General features: G+C 36.3%; 3 protein-coding genes across 6 annotated transcripts; 2 read left to right on the top strand and 1 right to left on the bottom strand.

Moving 5' to 3' along the window:
• The first annotated feature begins 3,071 nt into the window (after window positions 1-3,071).
• On the top strand, window positions 3,072-6,234 carry LOC103453693 (aminotransferase ALD1, chloroplastic). Its single transcript, XM_008393257.4, has 9 exons — window positions 3,072-3,354; window positions 3,452-3,477; window positions 3,626-3,693; window positions 4,169-4,285; window positions 4,413-4,475; window positions 4,720-4,824; window positions 4,948-4,998; window positions 5,104-5,634; window positions 5,715-6,234. The coding sequence occupies exons 1-9, from the start codon at window positions 3,275-3,277 to the stop codon at window positions 6,006-6,008; spliced, it is 1,335 nt and encodes a 444-aa protein (XP_008391479.1). The 5' UTR covers window positions 3,072-3,274; the 3' UTR covers window positions 6,009-6,234.
• LOC103453699 (F-box/kelch-repeat protein At1g22040-like) lies at window positions 4,900-9,095 on the bottom strand. Of its 2 annotated transcripts, XM_070826561.1 has the most exons (4): window positions 8,943-9,082; window positions 6,991-8,463; window positions 6,485-6,541; window positions 4,900-5,640 (listed from the first exon to the last, which is right to left on the bottom strand). In XM_070826561.1, exons 2-3 carry the CDS (start codon window positions 8,392-8,394, stop codon window positions 6,515-6,517), a joined length of 1,431 nt encoding a protein of 476 aa, XP_070682662.1. In that variant the 5' UTR covers window positions 8,395-8,463; window positions 8,943-9,082; the 3' UTR covers window positions 4,900-5,640; window positions 6,485-6,514. The 2 variants fall into 2 exon arrangements, with proteins under 2 accessions (XP_070682662.1, XP_008391485.2); XM_008393263.4 differs by lacking the exons at window positions 4,900-5,640; window positions 6,485-6,541 and having other exon boundaries at window positions 6,701-8,463; window positions 8,943-9,095.
• Window positions 9,096-15,011: 5,916 nt separating this feature from the next.
• Window positions 15,012-18,004, top strand: LOC103453706 (protein SODIUM POTASSIUM ROOT DEFECTIVE 2-like). 3 transcript variants are annotated; one of them, XM_070826560.1, is made up of 4 exons: window positions 15,012-15,093; window positions 15,341-15,782; window positions 16,735-16,810; window positions 17,602-18,004. In XM_070826560.1, exons 2-4 carry the CDS (start codon window positions 15,360-15,362, stop codon window positions 17,721-17,723), a joined length of 621 nt encoding a protein of 206 aa, XP_070682661.1. In that variant the 5' UTR covers window positions 15,012-15,093; window positions 15,341-15,359; the 3' UTR covers window positions 17,724-18,004. The 3 variants fall into 3 exon arrangements, with proteins under 3 accessions (XP_070682661.1, XP_070682660.1, XP_008391491.1); XM_070826559.1 differs by lacking the exon at window positions 15,012-15,093 and adding an exon at window positions 15,140-15,171; XM_008393269.3 differs by lacking the exon at window positions 15,012-15,093 and having other exon boundaries at window positions 15,174-15,782.
• Window positions 18,005-20,515: the final 2,511 nt, after the last annotated feature.

Raw genomic sequence — 20,515 nt, 5'->3', positions numbered from 1 at the left:
AAACGAGGCCAAAGAGAACCTTCAACCAGAAAATGGATTGGAGATCAAATTTATTGGCTTGCTCTCTAAGTTTACCTATTAATGTGGAAGGATTATATTAAATTAAAATAATGAAACTTTAATTGAATAATTCTTTTTGTAGTTGATGCTGCTTTGTTTAAAGGAGAAGGATTGTCTGCCATCCTATTTTTTGTGCCCTCCTATTTTGTATGATCACAGTTAAGTCATGTTAATATTTTATATTGTTTTTTTATAAAGATAATAAGACAAAAATAAATAGTAATATAAAATGTTGACGTGATTTAACCGTGACCACACAAACAAGAGGGCATGTGAAGACACCGGAAGTAGGAGGGCAGACAATCCTTGTCCTTGTTTAAAAGAGTAGAAATGATATATTTTTGTCCCCATGCCAGAACATAGGCAGCTAAGGCCTACTGAGATCAGCTACGCGCAATGAAATTTTGTGGAAAGTTAAAAATTATGATATGCTTACAAAAGGGGTAGATAAAATATTTGCCATATTATTCATTCTCCTTGAACTAATCGGTTTTTCAAATAATTATGTATAATAATAAGCGATCATTATGAGAAAAATGGCAACAAGTTGACTTATTGAAATTTGAGAACAAAACAAAGCAATGAAATTATAGAAGATATTTTATTATCTTAAAAAAACAAAAAAATTTCACGTATAACTAGAGGTTAAGATCGCTCCCACTAAAATATGATCTTGCTCCGTCCCTGTCCCATGCCTATTTGATTTCATTAATTTTAGTTGTTTGGTTAGTTGGAAAATCTCATTACTTTTTCGAATCCTTCCTTCCATTTCATACCCGAGACGAGAGACCAAGTCATTTTCAATGCATTTAGCCCCAGTTTGGGGTTGAGGTGATTTAAAAAAAAACTCCTATGAAAAAAAGCTGGAAGTGTTTTTGGTGTTTAGTAAACTTAAAAAAAAGGGCTTATTTTGGAAGCTGCTGTGAGAATAAGCTGAAATCAAAGGAAAAAGCTGAAGCTGCAATTTGTAGCTTTGGAAAACTGGCTTTTTTTTCAAAGCACATAGAACTGCAGTGCTCCTTTAATGAAAAGATCCACTATCAGACTGCTTTTTTTTTCAAAAGCACTTTTACAAAAAAGTTTACCAAACACTCTGCTGATTTATTTCACAGCCGCTTATTCTCACAGCACAGCCGCTTATTCTCACAGCAGCTTTTTTTCAAAGCACAGCAATACCAAACCAGCCCTTAATTTCCTCCTATTCCGCATGCAGTTGCAGCAGTTCATATGATGGATTGATGTACGTACTAATTTATTATAATTTTGTGGAAAAAAAAAATTAGACTAGTCAATTGTAGTAGATGGATTGTAGATGGCGTTTATCGTATTAGCGGAAATCAATCATATTGATGCACATTGATAAGGGTTTGATCCCTACAATTCATTTCCTTCTTAACAACTAATGGCTTGTTTGGAAGTATTTTTAAAATATAAGTGAATCTTAGAAAAGCACTTTAAGTGTTTCCGACAAGAAGCATATCAAATAACTAATGATCCTTACATGAAGCATTTCAAGTACTTTTAAAACCCAATTTTTATTTTTTTTTCAAGAACGTTTTCAAACAAGCCTTAACTATTTAACCCATTTATGTTATCACTCTGTTAAAAACAAAAATTGAAGTAGATGGGTTTCACTTCAAGCGATAATATGTCTTGATGCAGAGCACTCTCAAGAGTCAAGTGAGTGCGAATTATTCCGGTCAATATTTGAGATCTGTCGCATATCGTATGCACCTGGCTATTACTTGCTTCACAATTTCTCGGAAAAACTGTGTATGTTTCTTGTGCGACTTTCACTTAAATTTGAATGGCATTAACTGGTACAGTTACGGAACGACGAACGAAGACCGCCACGAGAAATTCACCATATGTTCATACATGTCGATTATACATATATATACATATATACATGCGTGTAATGACGGTTTCAGGATTTAAACTTTAGGAGTTCCAGTATTAAATACAAGTTTTTTATATAGGAACAGAACGTGAAGAGCGCAAAAAAAATTCAGTTTATTCAGTCAAACCATGTTGCGCACTTGTCAATAGATATCGGCATATGCAGATAATCTGATGAGTGATAAAGAGAGAATTTGTCGAGTATTGTTATGCTTAGTATGCTTTACATTAAACATATAATAGGCACAAAAGGAATTCATATCAAACATTTGAAGGTCATCATAAGACCTTCATATGTATATTTTCCAGACTTCGGGTGGTCTCCTTGGTCCTTATTTCCATCCGTCCCTACACATGCACGCACACCTATGTATGTATGTATGTATGTATGTATGTAAAAGTTCGTCTTAGTGATTTCTGATCAACCCGAACAAACATGTATACGACAGTGCGTACGTATGTATGTATAGTAAAGAAGAAAACATGTACGTACGCTTTGACTGGCACTGAGAGTTTTCAAATTTCTTCATCTTCATCTTCTCTTAAATAAAAAGACTACTGATCAACGTAAATATCAAGGAAAGAACCTCAAATGCACTTTCCATGCATTATACAGGTCAATTTCCATATGGTCACTGCAGAAAGTTGTGGAATAACAGGAATTTTGGTGGTTGGTGGTGTGGAAAATAGATTTTTTATTGTTATGTTATAATATGTACAACAACAACAACCAACCTTATTACACAAAGTGGGATCGGCTGTATACATCCTAGAACGTCACTGCAATTCAGTTTTGCCCCATTTCTTCCCTTAACTCCAAGTACTCCATATTTTTTTTTAAAGTCTTTCTGAATCTTCCTCTACTCTTTTTTGTCCTGAGTCTCTGTCTCGTAACCCTATCTTCTAACCGCAACATCTGTAGGTCTTCAGTTCACGTGTCCAAACCACTTGAACTGATTTTCTCTCATCTTATCTTCAATTGCGACCACTCCTACTTTACCTCGGATATCCTCGTTCTTAATCCTATCTTCTGTTATAATACATCCTATCTTCTGTTATAATACATAGTCACACACACATATATGTATGGGTGTGAAGGAGTACGTACAAATAATGGATGATGTTGAAATGTGGTGTGAACCAATGGATCTCACATGTCATTGCTTATGAGGACTGCAGACTGCTGCAGGCTTTCCTGCTCTAGTCACCTCCTTTGCCATATAAATATATGTCAAAATTTTAGATAGACTATGTTTCTGGTAAACACATATTTCACTATAAGTTTGACTGGAGCAATCAGTAATCCAAATCCAAAATGTACAAGTTTCCTACGAGTTTGACATCAATGTCCGCTGCCATGACATTGCAGCCTGTGATGAGAATTCAGGCCTGCAGGTGCATTGCTCTTTGAGCTTTTATCTATCACTCACTTTTCTGCATTCACAAATACTTAACCTTTCTTTTGTTTGTCATTTTTTTTGTTATTACGCAGTTTCAAGATCGAAAAGGAGCGATTTGGTATGAACTTTACGATTTATACACTACGCGATTATCTGTTCCACACACACCTTGTATCATACTATGATTGTTCAATCTTTACATCTATCTCAACTGTCAGACCGAAGTTTCAGAAACTGATCACGAATATGAACTGCTGTAAAATCAGGTTGTCGTACGAAGGTACCTCGCAATGCAAACATGGAGAAGCTGCGGAATGGCTATTTGTTTCCTGAGGTGGTTTCATGTTATTTCATTCAGTCTTGTTAATTTTGGCAATTGGATTAGTTACTAAATACACTAGTTTAGTGGTTTAAATTCTTTCGACACGGTCGATATTTTCTTAGAAATATAAAAACAAAAAATTAGACAAATATATGAAAAAGGGGTGAAGTCTAAACTTTATAAGATATCGGATACTCTTAAATTTCAGCTAAAATCAACATATTTCGTATATATTTTCGACATATCGGTCAAGTATCAACAAACTATCATATGAGATTCCCTACAATTTCATTCTAAATGTTCACGTTTTTTAGCAAATTTCTATCATTTTTATCAAAGATAACCAGATATCAGTATCAATATATTCTTCGATATTTCTACAAATTTGCGTATGGTATTTCTACCGATACCGATATTTAAACACTGCATCGGTCAGAATTTCATGCTAACAATATATACACACATGTATATGTATGTATAAATTTAGATTTCAAGGCTGGAACTTGAACACATAGAGAAGTACCCGAATGCAAAGTTGATAAGCCTCGGAATCGGCGACACAACGGAACCAGTGCCCGAAATCATCACGTCGACCATGGCTAATGTTAGTAATTTCCACTGAATCATACAGATTACAGAAGAGGAGGAGCAATAAGAAAAGAAAAGAAAAGATTTGGGTGGACTTTATTTTCAATGTCCTAATATTTTAGGGGTTTTTGGTGTTTTTGCAGTATGCAAATGCCCTTTCCACCGCTGATGGCTATACAGGGTATGGACCTGAGCAAGGCCACAAGGTACCATACTAATACCCTAAACTGCTTGCTTGCATTCACCATTTTTTCTTTTGCTTTCCGGCCCCGGGCGCCGACCGTTGTTCTCTTTTCAGATTGTGAATCTCAAATATTGGTTACTTTAGTTTTTACTAGAGTCAAATATAAGTCTAACGAGAAAACGTTGCTCCTTTTTGTCTCACTCTATACATATACGTTTGCACACACGCTTGCTAATTACCTAAATTGTGTATATGTCTACATATAGGCATTGCGGAAGGCAATTGTAAAAGCCTTCTATAAAGATCTGCAGATAAAAGACACAGAAGTTTTCGTATCCGATGGAGCGCAGTGTGACATTACTCGGCTTCAGGTACTCGATCACCATTTAAGTTCGGTGGATGAAAGCTCGTTACCATATTCCGTTCAACGCTAGAAGCAAAGGGCATTGCAGTAATACAAATTTATGAATCATTGAATTGTTTGTGTGTTACAGTTGCTGCTGGGCTCCAAAGTGACCATAGCCGTGCAGGATCCATCCTTTCCGGTAAGTTGTTATGTTAATCTTGTTGACAATCAACGAATGCGTAGTTGAATTATTCCGAAGGAAGAATGAACGAATGGTACCTGATCCGATACATGGCACTGGCAGGCTTACATCGACTCGAGTGTGATAATAGGTCAGGCTGGAGATCTTAAGGGCGATGGCGGGAGGTACGGGAGCATTGAGTACATGAACTGTGGACCCGAAAATAACTTCTTTCCCGACTTGGCAACCACTCCCAGAGCAGATGTTATCTTCTTCTGCTCTCCAAACAACCCCACTGGTCATGCAGCAACCAGGAAGCAATTGGAGCTTCTTGTCAAGTTTGCCAGGGACAATGGATCCATTATCATCTTCGACTCTGCGTATTCGTCTTATGTACAAGATGATCGCTGCCCTCGTTCCATTTTTGAAATCCCTGGTTCTAGACAGGTTGCAATCGAAATATCATCATTCTCCAAGTTTGCTGGCTTCACCGGTGTCCGTCTAGGCTGGACAGTTGTGCCTGACGAGCTCTTATACTCAAATGGATTTCCTGTTATACATGACTTTAATCGCATTGTCTGCACTTGCTTCAATGGGGCGTCCAATGTTGCTCAAGCTGGTGGACTCGCCTGTCTTTCCTCGCAGGGCTTCAAGGTAAACCTTTATATATACAAAATAAATAAATAACTTCCAAACAAGGTACATGTCTGCAAATTCACATTTTGCGGTTTCAGGCTGTGAATTCTCTGGTTGACTACTACATGGAGAATGCAAATATACTGGGTGAAGCACTGGCTTCTGTTGGTTTACAAGTATACGGCGGTGCAAATGCTCCCTACATTTGGGTGCACTTTCCAGGTTCAATTTCTTGGGATGTATGCAAAGACATTCTTGAGGAAACACACATAATTACAGTTCCGGGATCTGGATTTGGTCCGTCGGGTGAAGGGTTCCTGAGAATTAGTGCTTTTGGCCACAGAGAGTGTATCCTAGAGGCCGCAGATAGGCTTAAAACCCTATTTCTATAGGAATTAGGAACACCCTATTTCTCACTTCATCTATTCACAATAAGTATGCACGGCGCCATTGGGATGGCTAGGCCCACTAGATGTTCGACGTTACAACTTAGAGGGTTCATTTTATAAGAGGGAATAATTACTAAACCAATAATGATTCGTGGCACGGGCAAAAAGTTGCATGAGAATGTGATTTATCGTATTTTCTATCTAATGTTAAAGTTACATATGTCTTTGAGAGTGTGTGTGGGCTTTTCTAAATATTAAGTTGCTTGGCTACAGTTACCCTTGAATTAAACAGTCTTGTCACAGAAGTAGAGCAATCAATCTCAAAGGAACGAGGCACATGGTTAAGCAAAACTTTGACAAAAATATTCATTACCTACTTTCGTACAAAAGAAACCGACTGATATGAACAACTAAAACCACAAATATTGTTTCTCTAAGAAAATGTTACGAAGATTTGCTGACATATTTATGTCACTCACCATTTTAATTACTGGCCACATCGCTTCAACTCACGATATATGCCAGGGGATGAAGGTCTGCACCTCAAAATAAAGTATTTCTTAAATAACTTTACAATCTACGTCAGTAGAAATGCATCAACAATCCGATGCACCGCTATCAAGATAAAGAAAATGCTAAAAATGTGTTTTTAATGCAGCCTAGAGATAATTGAACTAACTGCAGGTCTGGGGAAATTAAGTCAAAACAAATTCATTGAACGGGAAAGAAAATAGCTTGAGACAGCAGGTCTTATATACACTATACCCTGAACCTTTATAATTTTGAACACAACGGTCAAATATAGAATGATTACATCAGTAAAGAGCTATCACAATGCACTGATACTAGTTTCAAACTTCGACAGAACAAAAGAGTAAGATAGCTTACAGTGATTACATCAACCGAAACATTTTTCAAGTCTTGAGCCATATTCAAAATCTTAAGGGAATCCAAAACATCAAACATCAAGGACTAGACAACTAACCAGGTCAGCAGCCCGTGCACTTCTTGTGGCAATTACTTTCCAGAGATCTCGTTCTGATTCTGCTGGTCGTTCAACATCTTCATGGGGGTCATTGTGTGATGAGGATGAAGCTACTGAGCTTGACGCAAAATGGTCCTGCACCGAAGCCTGCAGAACAGCAATTTTGTGATTTGCATCCTTTGTGATTACATGAAGCTTCCCCAGCAATCCAGCAAGCAAATAGGGAGACTCTGATTCAGTGAAGTCATGAATTGGAACATCTTCTGCAACAACCTTCCAGGCATCAGCTTGGTAATCGTATACCTTGATCTTTGCACTGTCAAGAGAACTAGAAGGATCCAGTGCATACAATTCACCATCAACTGTGACACTCATTTTCGTCCCTGCCTGCCTCGCAGGCCAACCCTCACCCATACCAATTGGCATTTCAACCCATGAATTTGCCTCTGGATCATAAACCTCTCCTCCAACATCAACAAAAAATGGCCAGCAGTACAAACTCTGGGGAACAAACAACCTTCCCCTGTATGAAGTCATTCCAGTAGCAATAGGCTTCAGCAGATCAGCCAAAAATGCAGTTGGTAACACCTGAGCTTTCATAAAAGGCATGCTTGGTACTTGAGACCACACACCTGTTTTTGGATCAAATACTTCAGCTGATTGAAGAGGGGTCAATCCACCATGACCCCTTGTAACACCTCCAACAACATAAAGCTTATTGTTTAAGATGCCGGTCTTACAATAAGCTCTACCAATTGACATTGGACTTGATTCACTCCAAGTATTTTTAACTGGATTGTACCGCCATGTGCATCTCAGGGCCGAAGCCTTGGAAAATCCCCCTAGCACATAGAGGCAGCCATCAATAGCCCCAATAGAGCAACCACAAAAAGGCATTCGATCCAGTGAATCCTTCCTCCCAAGCCAACCCATGACGGCATCCGCAATTCTGATACTGGAGCCTGCCATATTCCACATTCTCTGGCCAGTTAAACCTTTCCTAGATTCATCTTCCAGAGTAACATTAGGCATAGGTGGCAACCTTTGCCATCTTCCGGCCATAGGATCAAGTGCATACCATATGAGCTTATCATTTTGGACCTTTGTTAACATGTAGAGCCATTCCTCCTTTGTTCCTAGCTCTTTTCTCAAAGAGAAGAGTTCAGCACTTGTAACGGTGGCTTTCCAGGTCCTCGAAACAGACTTGAGCTTCATATAGTGGATCCTAGGAATTCTAGCAAGAATCTGAATAGATATCTCGTCAGGAAGACAGGGAATCAATCTCGGGTTTTCGTCATAAAAGCTTGGGGACAACCTTGGTCTCTTGCAAGATGCACTACGTAAATCTTGAGACGGTTCACCGACCCTAGCCTTGGAATGGTTCAAGCTCAATATACCCCCCATTAGAGTACCTTCCTTCAACCTCTTCAATTACAGTTTTACCAATCCTATATATCTACAACTACAAGCACGCTGAACAAACAAATAAAAAAACTTTGGCATGAGAAATCGAGAATCAATATCGAATGCCAATAATCGTAAGTAACAAAATGCAATGCAGATAAATGAAAATTTGACCTTAAAACACTAAATTGCCACGTTGAATTCAACACACCAAATTATCGAAAGTGCCGATTTCCGGCATACAGGTCAGCTTAATGTATGTAAGATATATTTCCGTTGACAATATCAATGGTTGTTAAGATTTTTCAGGCCGAAAAATGGTTCACAAGATCAAATTTTCAGGCCGAAATTCGCAAACAAATTCACAAATTCCCAATCCTTTTTGTTTGCCCCAATTTTTCTCGGACACCAACTAAAGTAAAAAATTTGATGCAATTGGAATCAAAATTCAATCGTTTCACTTCACACAATCAACAAAATTGGAAGAAAAATTAAAAAAAAAATCAAATAAATAAAAAGGAGAAAGGGAATCGAGAGCGGTGGATCACCTGGGAAATGGAATCTGGGTGCTTCCCTCCAACCCCAAGCTTAATAGTGAGGTGAAGCAAAAGTCACTGGAAACCCTCAGTTTCTTCTCCCTCTTCTGTTTTGCTTTGTTTTGTCTCTTTGTTTGCGTGCGCCACGAAACATATCTGATTCCCTGCAACGCGGTCCAGCTCTTTAGCTTATGTCTCCACCGTTGCTCCAACCGATGGCTGGTCAAATAGCTCGTTTTAGCCCTCTGTCTCTCCAAGATCCTTCAAGATATTAATATTTTAATGAACAGTACATGACCATATTTTCCTTCGTCTCCAACCGAGAGCCAGAGAGCTCGTTTTAGCCCTATCATAAAAAACTGTCTTCAACCGAGGGCCATAAGACCAAACATAATTTATTATTTAAAAACTACAACTTAAATTCAAATCCAACGGCTAAGTGAAACAAATTTTGTGAAATAGAAGTTATAGGAAAAAAAAAGAATTTAAAATAAAATGAAACAAATTTTGGGAAATAGAAGTTATAGGACAAAATGGAATTTAAAAAAAATATGAAACAAATTTTGTAAAATAAAAGTTATAGGAAAAAATATAAGTTATATGAAAAATTTTGTAAATAAAAAATAATAATAAAACTGTAAAAAAAAAATTCAAATGCAAAGGCTAATCAACTAGCCGTTGCATTTGAATTTTTTCTTAAGAAATCCTGTCGGTTATAGCCGACAGGAAATCCGACACATTTAAAAAAATTCTGGCTAGCCCAGGGCTGGCTGGCTGGCTAGAAGTGGCCAGCCCTCTAGCCCTTTGGCCCTTTCTGATTCCGTGAGGCCCTCTCAGATTCCACAGCCCTTTGGCCTAGCCCTCGGTTGGATACGATTTTCGGGCTATTTTCGACCCTCCCTTCGGTTGGAGTACCATCTTCAAACAAGGGGCCAAAGGGGTATAGGCCAAAATATAGTCCGTTTGACAATAAAACTCATCTCCAAGCGAATGGGGCTATTTTTTAGCCATTTCAATAATTTATTATTTTAATTGAATTAATATGGTTAATTGAATTAAATTACCATATTAAAATAAGATTTTAAGACATATTTTGAGTGTCACTTGTCGCTAAATAAATAAGCATCCGGATTTTTATCTTTATATAATGAAAAGGATGTGAAAAATTGGTGTAGAATTGAAATAAAATGAGGTAAGATAGTATGGAATGGTGAAAAGGATGTGAGAAATCGTGTAGAAATGACTTAGGTATTTATAGAAGAAAAAAATTAGAATTTTTTTTTTAATTTCATCTTAAAAAAAATCCAACAGTAACATGACATCAGGTAGCATGTGTTTGGGCTAGGGGAATCAGGCTAGCTGGCTGATTATGGCCAGCCCGCTGCCCTGGTGGGGCCCACAAGCCCTTTGGCTTAGCTCTCGGTTGGAGACGGTTTTCGCGTCAAAACTAGCTATTTTTTGGCCTATAACCCTTTGGTCGAGTCAGTTGGAGAAGGCCTAACTGAAAAGGGGTCAAAAGACCATATTTAGCCCTAATAGCCCAGTAAGAAATTATTTTTAATGAACAATGTCAGACCATATTTATATATCATTTCCAACCGAGAGGGCCATAGGCCAAAACATAGCCCATTTACAAAAAATTCATCTCCAATCGAAGGGGACTATTTAGCCCCCACAATAATTTATTATATTAATGGAATTAATATGGTTAATTGAATTAAATTATTATATTAAAATAAAGTTTTCGGACATATTAAAATGAAGTAATATGGTATGGAATGGTGAAAAGGATATAATAAATGGTAGAAATGGCTTAGGTATTTATAGGAAAAAATATTATAATTCTTTTTTATTTATTTTAAATTTCGTCAAAAAAAAAATCAAATTTCAACGATAACCTGACGTCAGCTAGCCGTTGCTAGCTAGCATCATGTTGACGTCAGGTTACCGTTGGAATGGGTTTAGACTGTTACAATCGGGCTGGTGGATGAATTATGGCCTGATGGGGTCCACAAGCCCTTTGGCCTAGCCCTCGGTTAGAGACAATTTTCGTGTCAAAATGGGCTATATTTTGGCCTATGGCCCTTTGGCCAGGTCGGTTGGAGATGATCTTAGGTTACGAAATAATCTGCTTACATTTCTTTAGGATAATTTTAACCCAAGTACAAACTAAAATTTGGTTTTGTTCGCACTCTAAAAATGTTATCGTGCACTCGTCTCAATTCAAAAGAGAATTTTCTCGTGTTTTTATAAATTTGAAGTGCTAATGACATCCTCCTCTCGAAAACTCTATAAAGTAGTTTAATGAGGGTGTAGAAATCACTTATAACTTAAGTGATTAAGGGAAAATGTTGATAAACTTTTAGGTTAAGTATAATCTACACGTAGCATGGAGTTGACATCTAACTAGACTCGTCTTTTAAGACTTTGTGTTGAAACGTCATCAAGTCATGTTGACGTGAGTCAATGTACCATAAGGATTCAATGTATGTTGAGTTTAGATCATGTTGGCATGAGCCAATGCACATTAAAAATTGAGTAAATTGTAGCAATGGTCCCTCTACTTTAATCAAATTAGAGCAATGGTCTCTCAACTAAAAATCCATTACCATTGGTCCTTCAACTTATCAAAATGTGTAGTTATAGTCATTTTCATCAATTTCATCAAAATTTTGTCAAAATAAGTTATGTTGGAATGACTATTTATACAATTAGGGTCCCTCAACTCATCAAAGTGTGTAATTATGGTCATTTTCGTCAACTACGTCAATTTTTTTGTCAAAACGAGTTATGTTGGAAGGACCATTGCTACAATTGGGTTAAAGTTAAGGGACCATTTCTTCAGTTGAATTAAAGTTGAGAGACCAATGGTAATGAATTTTTAGTTAAGGGACCATTGCTCCAATTGAGTTAAAGTTAAAGGACCATAGCCACAATTTACTCTTAAAAATTCAATATATATTGGCGCGATTCAATTTACCATAGCGACGCATGTCCTTTTTTTATCCAGTCTGTTACTTGATTTGAACGCTCGGAAAGGGTTCAAGCTGAGCATATTAGTTGTAGTGCGCTCGACTCGAGTCCAAATTCATCTGATTCCCTGTAACGCAATCCACGTCTTAACTTATGTCTCCACCTCATTCGTTGTTTGCGGACTTCTTCAAGAGGTCCTTATATGCGTCAGTCACGGTTGCATTATTTAATGGACCCGACTTCTCTGCCCTCCCAATTCCCATACACTCTCATCCCCAAGGCCGGCCCTGACGGTAGCCCAAGTAGGCGCCCGCCTAGGGCCCCCACTTCGGAAGGGTCCCAAAAAAAATTTTATATCATGTAATTAACATATAAATACAAAAAAAAAAAAGTAAGAAATATCATAATTCATTTGTTAGTCAGTGGAAATGTTGGCTTCATTCTTCTTTGGGGTGTTGAGTTCAAATCACGAATTTGCCTTTCAGTCATTAGATTTTTCTTTATTTTTCTTATTTTTCAAATTTACTGCCAATCCATCTGTCCAAATGCATATAAAGTTATAAAACTTAAGTCTCTTTGCAATTTTTTTTCTTCCAACTTCTCATTCTCTCCATTTCTATCGAATTTTTAAACCAACTTCTCATTCTCTCAATTTCTATTGAATGTTTAAACTAACTATCATATGGTCTTAAAGATTGTACTTTAAGGTAATCAAAACTTTGAATTTTATATTTTCTTTTCAATAACTTCTTATAAAAACACAAGAGAAACAATTGGCGTTGAATTTATTATACTCATCAATCAAGTTTTATTGTTATTTACTGTCTTGATCATCAAGTTTTATTGTTCTTCACTCTAAATCTTAAACTCTTGACTGCAAACATTTAGTACATTTGTGTCTAAAAATGTGAATCGTTCAATGTTTAAATAATGTTTGTATATTTATCTTCTTTTGATATTAATTTTTAATGATATTTGATGTGAAAATAGAACTTTTTATGTATTTAGCGAAATATTTTTTATACACATCAATATACAAAGAAATGGAGATCAGAGAATTTTAGGGCCCCACTTCGAAGGCTCGCCTAGGGCCCCCAAATTCTCAGGGCTGGCCCTGCCCATCCCCTCCTATTTTGTGCAGTCACAGTTAAGTCACGTCAACATTTTATATTAATTTTTTTATAGGGATAATAAGACAAAAAAAAAATAGTAATATAAAATGTTGACGTGGCTTAACCGTGACCGCACAAATAGGAGGGGATGAGAGTGTATGGGAACTGGGAGGGCAGAGAAGACATGTCCTTATTTAATGAGGTTGAAAAGGTTTTGTGTTCACACCCACTATATCCCAACCACCATTTCCATCACCACCACCAACCCCCTTCCCTCCTTTTTGCGTGTCATCTTTGCACATTGCCCCGAACCACCGCCATTGCAACCACCATCCGCACTACAAGCGCATCTGTGCTAAAATTTATATTACAAAACGATTGCAACCAACCACTACTAAAGATTTTAATGTACATGACACATATGCGTCATCCTCTTCCCTTCACGATGCTAAGCGTCATAAACTTCGTTAATTTTTTCCATTTTAGATTTTGATACTAGACACGTTGTTAATGTTACTCTCTCATAAAATTATTCTCAGATTAAACTACCATATATACATATTTTCCCATAAAAATGTTAAACTCTAATTGTCGTCTTCATTTTACAAAACGGTTTTTCGAAAATCTTTTTGTAATATAATTACAAACATGCCCTTATAGAAATCTTAAATTTCTTTATCCAGATTGAAGGTAAGTATTTTGATTGCTCAGATAACACACGTATATAATATATTTAATTTGCAAACTAAGTTGTCACAGGGGTTGATATTATGCTTTCAGTAGAACTTTGTTAAAAAATACAAAAATTAATATTTACTAGGTCGAGATTATGCTTATGCTTTCAGTAGTCACTTTTTTTTTTTAACAAACAATATTATCTACACTAAAGAGGAGGGGTGGGCTTAGGCCTCACAATGGGTTATCAATAATTTTGTTCAAATTCGCCTTTGATGAAAATTAAACCTAAGACCTCTCACTTACAAGTGAAGAGAAATATCACTAAACTATAGTACTAAATGGCAGTAGTCACTTGTTAACCATTAAAATTTTGCACGTATTATGAAGTAAAGAAGGTAATGATACCTACTACGGTCGAGATTATCTGTGGTGCATGGATTTTTTAATTAACCATTAGAACTTTGTTCAAAAATACAAAAATAAATATTTAAAACGGTTAACAATCCCTAAATATAGTATGCTAGAGCACCATAGAATGTTTGTCCTAGGGTTGGCTGTAACTATCTTACCTTTCCATTCCATATGTAGTCATCAATCTAGGCCCATTTTCGTTTTGATGCAGGTAGCATTTAGTGAGGATGTGGTACGTTTACACAGCAAGGATACGTGATATGTGGGTATTGGATCGATGTAGGAAATAGTCATCTAGCTCTATAGGGATATGACAATTTTTTTTGAGTATTCTAGGGTATCTGATACTTCAGATGTTATAAACATTAAATTTTAATTTTTGTATTTAAAAAAAAAAATTAATAGTTAAAATATTCAGAAAACTATACTATGGATATGGAGCACTTAAAAAAATCCCGAAATATATATACAACTTAAGATAAACAGTGAATTGTGAAGTACATTAAACGAGAAAATGACAGGATGGTGAAGTCATTCAAAACACAGTGCCTAGTAGGCCACATTTAGTACTAGAAATAAAATTACACTGTCTGGCAGAGGCAGTTGCAGACTTGCAGTGCAATGCCTGCCAAACTCTGTTAGCTAAGTCATAAAGACAGAGGCAGATTGTCTGTCCTTTTGTTTGAATGTCATTTCTATTCTTTTTTATTTGTGCGATCATGGTTAACTCACGTCAACATTTTATATTCTTATTATTTTTTATCTTATTATTTTGATAAAAAATTAATATAAAATGTTAACGTGGCTTAATCGTGACCGCACAAAATAAAAATGGATGAAAATGGTACCTAAACAGGAGGGCAGACAGCCTCCCATAAAGACAGCATGTTTCAGTACTTTCTCCTTTCTCATCCCTAATCCCCACCTTCCTCCCAAGAATGCCCAGTTTACCGCTGGGTAGAGTTTTATGGTAATAAAATAAAGTGCAGGTAAATTTTGTTCGTATATGTTTATATTTTGTTGGAAACAAACGTTATATTTAATATATGACGGTATAGTAGTGTTATGTAAGTTTTTCTCTTTCCTCCGCGCATCTCTCATCTATATTATTATTCACCGATACCTTTTACAGAACTTAGTTATCATACACACAGACACACACCCTCTCTCTCTCTCTCTCTTTTAGTTTGCGTTACTAATTAGCAACCAATTATATATCATGAACATGAAAAGCAGCAGCAGTACTAAGGAGAAGATGAAGAAAAAGATGATGATGAGGGGCTTCATGTGCCAGTCTCAAGCAGCAACTGCGGTGTGCATGTCTGATGCTCGCTCAGTTATCGTGCCACCGCCGACAAGACCAGCTGCAGCTACCATTGTCCGCCACAATCACAGTGCTGGCCATGTGAATTACATGATGATGAGAAGATCAACTAGTACTAATAATGGTGGCGGCGGTGGCGGTGGTCACTACTACTACTCCAGGCTCCTCGATACTACTCCTTCAGCTCATGGCCATGAGACGTCCCACTACCACAGTCGCAGACGAAGCGCTGGTAGTACCAGCAGTATTCTTAACCACCATGATCAGCGGCCAATGTCAAAGTCGACCCGAAAACTACCATCATCTGATCCAGATTTACTACCACCGTCGTCATCCGCCGACAATGTCTTCCAGGTAAAATGACATATTTATTTGCAAACTTCATCATCAATTTTTAATATTTTTCCAACTGTAGAGTCTTAGACAGTCTAATCTTCCGCAATAATTCTCAAATACCTTTATCCCAGACTTCAATCAATCAGTTGAAATAGATTAGGCCCACAGTCAGATCCAGTACTGAATTGAAAGCAAGCAGCCATAGACTGTAAAGCCAGGCCCTCCACAAGAACTTTATTTTCCTTCTTTTGTTTTTTGGGTGACAATGACTATATGATCTGTAGATAGTATAATATAGAGTTAAGTACTGATAACTACTCAACTTTAATGGGTAATTCTAAATTAGTCTTACATTTTCAAAACATTCTGAATAATTACCTAACGTATGACAACTTGAACATCGATTAGGTCTACAACATTAATTGATGACCTGAACAAGTATTGAAGCGAGTTTCACTGTCACTTCATCTATAGAACTCTAGATCCCTAAACCGACCTCTATTAAAAAGACAAGTTTAGTGTTTGTCTTTGCTAATAGGGGTCCATGTTGCGGATTTAAAACTCCAAAAATGACGTGTTATTGAAAATAAGTTTCTATATTTGTCCACATCATCACTTAACATTAAGGATATTATATATTAACGGTATTTACATCATCACTTAATATAGATGACCTAACGAATGGTTCCAATGATTATATAATCAAAGCATTTTGTAAAATAATACCCTTACACCAATCCTACGCGGTGAAATGCAAATTATGAAGTAATTATATCAACGTCATTGGTAAGTTGTTGTGAGTCTTGTGACCCGTTTCTCACAAATCTTGACTTGTATTGACAACCATAATTACTTTCCTTTCTGCCCAAAAAAGAAAAGAAAACAAAAAGTAAATCAGTAGTCAAACAAGTTTATAAGAAACCAATTATGGGATAATGTAGTTTAAGGTGTTGGTTACATATATATGCAGGTGGTTGTTATGAGAGTTTCTATTCATTGCCATGGATGTGCTAGTAAATTGAAGAAACATCTCTCTAAAATGGAAGGTACGTTTTAATATTTTATCAATCTTAAATGAATATCACATTAATAATATGTAGACTTTTTTTTCTTAGGGTCACCATCAAAATTTACCATTTGGTCGACGAAATTTTGCCCAACGAATCGGGCCAAGTCGGTCAACACCCTCTGCTTTCGTCATGCAAATGTTTAAGTGACGTGTTTTGTGCGACGAACATTGCCTGACAGAATGTTGTCAGGCAAAATTATAGGCGATGAGACCTTATTTTTTGAATTTTTAAAATTTTTTTGTAGTGGTCCTCCTTAATTGTATTGTGTTTAATTTTCTTTTAGGATCCCATCCGGATTCTATTTGTGGGGATCCAATGGATTATTCAATCGTGTCCGTTCATTGTACATCATGCGGTTATAAATCATTTAAATTTTTTTATTTAAAATTAAATATAAACAGTACCTAACGAAAATTGATCGCACGATGTACAATGAACAGTTACAAATTGATTGATCCTCCAGATCCCCACAAAAAGGATCCATAGAGGATCCTCGTCCATTTCAGTTGACACCCTTTAAAATTTATCATGTTTTTTCAAAACTTTTTTAAATTCGAGAAATTACACTAAAATCTCCTAAAGTCGGTTTACTGAGCGTACTTTTCACTAAACAATTTTTGTTTCTTTTTTGTTTATCCTTGCAATTTATTATTTAACATTTTCAAGAAGGGTAATGCTAAAGAGACTAAATTTATAGACAAAATTTTGGAAACTAAATGACATAGAAGTTGATGATTGATACTTTTGGAATTCTGTATATATACCAGGGGTTACATCATTCAGTATAGACCTAGAAACAAAGATGGTAACTGTTAGGGGACACGTTTCACCAGTTGGAGTCGTGGAGAGCATTTCAAAAGTGAAGAAGGCAGAGTTATTAACCAGTTGAATCCCATTCAAAGGTTACCCTAGATAGAAGGAAAATGGGTCGATTTTAATAATATACGTCATCAGCTTCTGTTTAGGGTAACTACTCCAAGAGGTAGGTCTTCCAAAAATAAAAAGACGTAAATGTGGGTGCACATTTGATCATGTGAGCTATGGCCCTATTGATATTGACATGTTATTTTTTTTCTTTTTCATTTTTTCCTTTTATTTTCCTGGTCACGAATTGAAAGTGATGATGTACCATGGTTTGACAATCGAAGCACAATTTGTACTGTTTCTTCATTTTATCTTTGTTCTGGCAAATGAAAATTCATGAGTGGACCTGCTCACAATATAGATTATGTGAAAAGCGATTAGATATATGATTGAAAATTTATTAGCTAAAGATGTAACGGACTAAAGATCTTGGTTGATATTATGCACCGATCCTAACCAAATAAACACTTCTAAACATCCAAATTCCCTAAATTTGAGTTTGTAAACTTTAATATTGTGATAGACCGTTGTCTTCAAATGACATTTTATTCTCACTCAATTGAGGTAGGCATTTGGTTTTTGGAAAATCACTTTCAGGTTACAGTAAAGAATTTAAAAGTAACAATGTAACAATATTAAAGTTTTCCTTTGAGCACTCTGCAAATACATCGCAAGTCTTTCGCTTAAAACCCCATAAATCACAACATGGTAATGTGCTGCACTTTTGATGTCGTTCTCTTGGAAATTGGTGGTCATGGGCCTAAAGGCTGGTTTGGTATTGCTGTGCTTTGAAAAAAAACTGCTGTGAGAATAAGCGGTTGTGCTGTGAGAATAAGCGGCTGTGAAATAAATCAGCAGAGTGTTTGGTAAACTTTTTTGTAAAAGTGCTTTTGGAAAAAAAAGCAGTCTAATAGTGGGTCTTTTCATTAAAGAAGCACTGTAGCTCCGTGTGCTTTGAAAAAAAGCCAGTTTTCCAAAGCTGCAAATAGCAGCTTCAGCTTTTTCCTTTGATTTCAGCTTATTCTCACAGCAGCTTCCAAAATAAGCCATTTTTTTTCAGTTTACCAAACACCTAAAACCCTCACAGCTTTTTTTCATGGGTGCTTTTTTTTTAAGCACCTCACTCCCAAACTAGGTCTAAGTCGTAGCACCGAGTCCAAATCTGCACCAGGTGGACTTTGTAGTTGTATTTGTGCTTGTCGAGCTGATCTTCCTTAGTCTACCATATGTATCCAGGGGTTGGGATGTGTGTGAGGAGTTAAGGAAATAGATTCCCATTTTTTATAAGAAATGCGGACTACTTGTGAGGCCAAATGCACAATCTTTTACAACGATTCGAACAATCTATTTTAATTTCATTCATATATATATATATAGATGAAATGTATATATCATCTTCTATGCCATATGAAACAAAAGTGTAGGGCAAAACTGTGTTGTAAATTAATTTGTTGTAATGTAATGTAAGGTCAGCTCACACATTAATACATTGACTTGTAAATCTCAAGAATATTAGTATTAATATGAATATGAAAAAAAATCGTAAAGAAGTAGATCGGCCCCATAATTTTCCAGAATCAATTTAAGCAAATGAAATGAAAAAAAAAAAAACACTACTATGCCAGTACAGAACTGGTTCAAGAATTTAGTAAAAAGGAAATAAGTGATTGAATGAATGAAATGAGTAGGAGATGGAATAACTAGTCCATAGTTGAAATATCGCGACCTCTCCTTATTCTGCTGGCCCATGATCCTTCCTTTTGTGACCTTCTGTTCAACTCAAGAATTTGTTGGCGCCATCTATTTTCTGCACCTCGATCATATCTAATAGAATTATCCATGTTGAAGGTGCTGCTCCTACAATAATCTTTCAAACCCAACATGTAATCATATTCGTCGCGCAACAGAGGATCCGATAGCGTCTTGTAAGCCTCGTTCAGTTGAACAAATCGTTCGGTGGAAATATTGGAATAATGTTGATCGTGACATACATCTGGATGATAGCGAAGCGCCATGCTTCTGTAAGCTCGCTTGATCTCGTCTTTGCTCGTGTTAGTATTCGGACTCAAATTAAGTAGTTTGTAGAAATTGGTACTATTAGTACTATCGCTCTCGTAATTATTTGTGGCTCTGCATGTAATTTTAGTGACTTTGCGTGCATGACAAGTTAAAAAAGGTTTAGGGTTAGCAGCTGCAGCACTGGTGCTAGGGTTTTCGTAGCTTGAAGTTAGCAGAGAAGTATTCATGGCTATGTGAAGATTCTGGAAATGCATGGGAAAAGAGTTATGTGGGTTAAGGCTAATATATACAAAGTAACATATCCCATCTTTGTATAATATTTAATTATATCATAATCCAACCATTAAAAAATGGATTAAGGGAACGTGTCTAAGGAAGAAACGGTCAGCGAAAGAAGAAAATAAATTGCTAAGTAGCGGTAACTCCTAAACAAAACGCGTTTTCTCCATAACAACCATCGAGGTAGTGTTATAAATATGCATGATATATAATATGATGTGATATTGTTTATTAGTGTGTAATTTGGTCAGCTTTAAATCATAAACTGTCGTCTTGCCTTGCAATACTATTAATTTCTTGTCTTGGGGAGGATTTGTATAGCACGAGCATTCGCATATTTAGGATTTGAATTTTGGGTGGTTCTAAGTTTTTTAGATAGAAATAGAGTACGAAGCATGTAAAAAAAAAAAAAAATCAGTTTATTCATTAATTAGGTATTTTGTTGAACGCTTAATGAGTGATATCGAAATAATTTGTCGAGTATTGTTCACGTAACTTATTGAGATATGTTTAGCATGT

This window comes from Malus domestica, chromosome 08 (genome assembly GCF_042453785.1).
Source record: "Malus domestica chromosome 08, GDT2T_hap1".
In the NCBI taxonomy this organism is placed as follows: Eukaryota; Viridiplantae; Streptophyta; class Magnoliopsida; order Rosales; family Rosaceae; genus Malus; species Malus domestica.
Note: the sequence above shows the minus strand (reverse complement) of the source record. Positions and strands in the feature narration are given on the sequence as shown.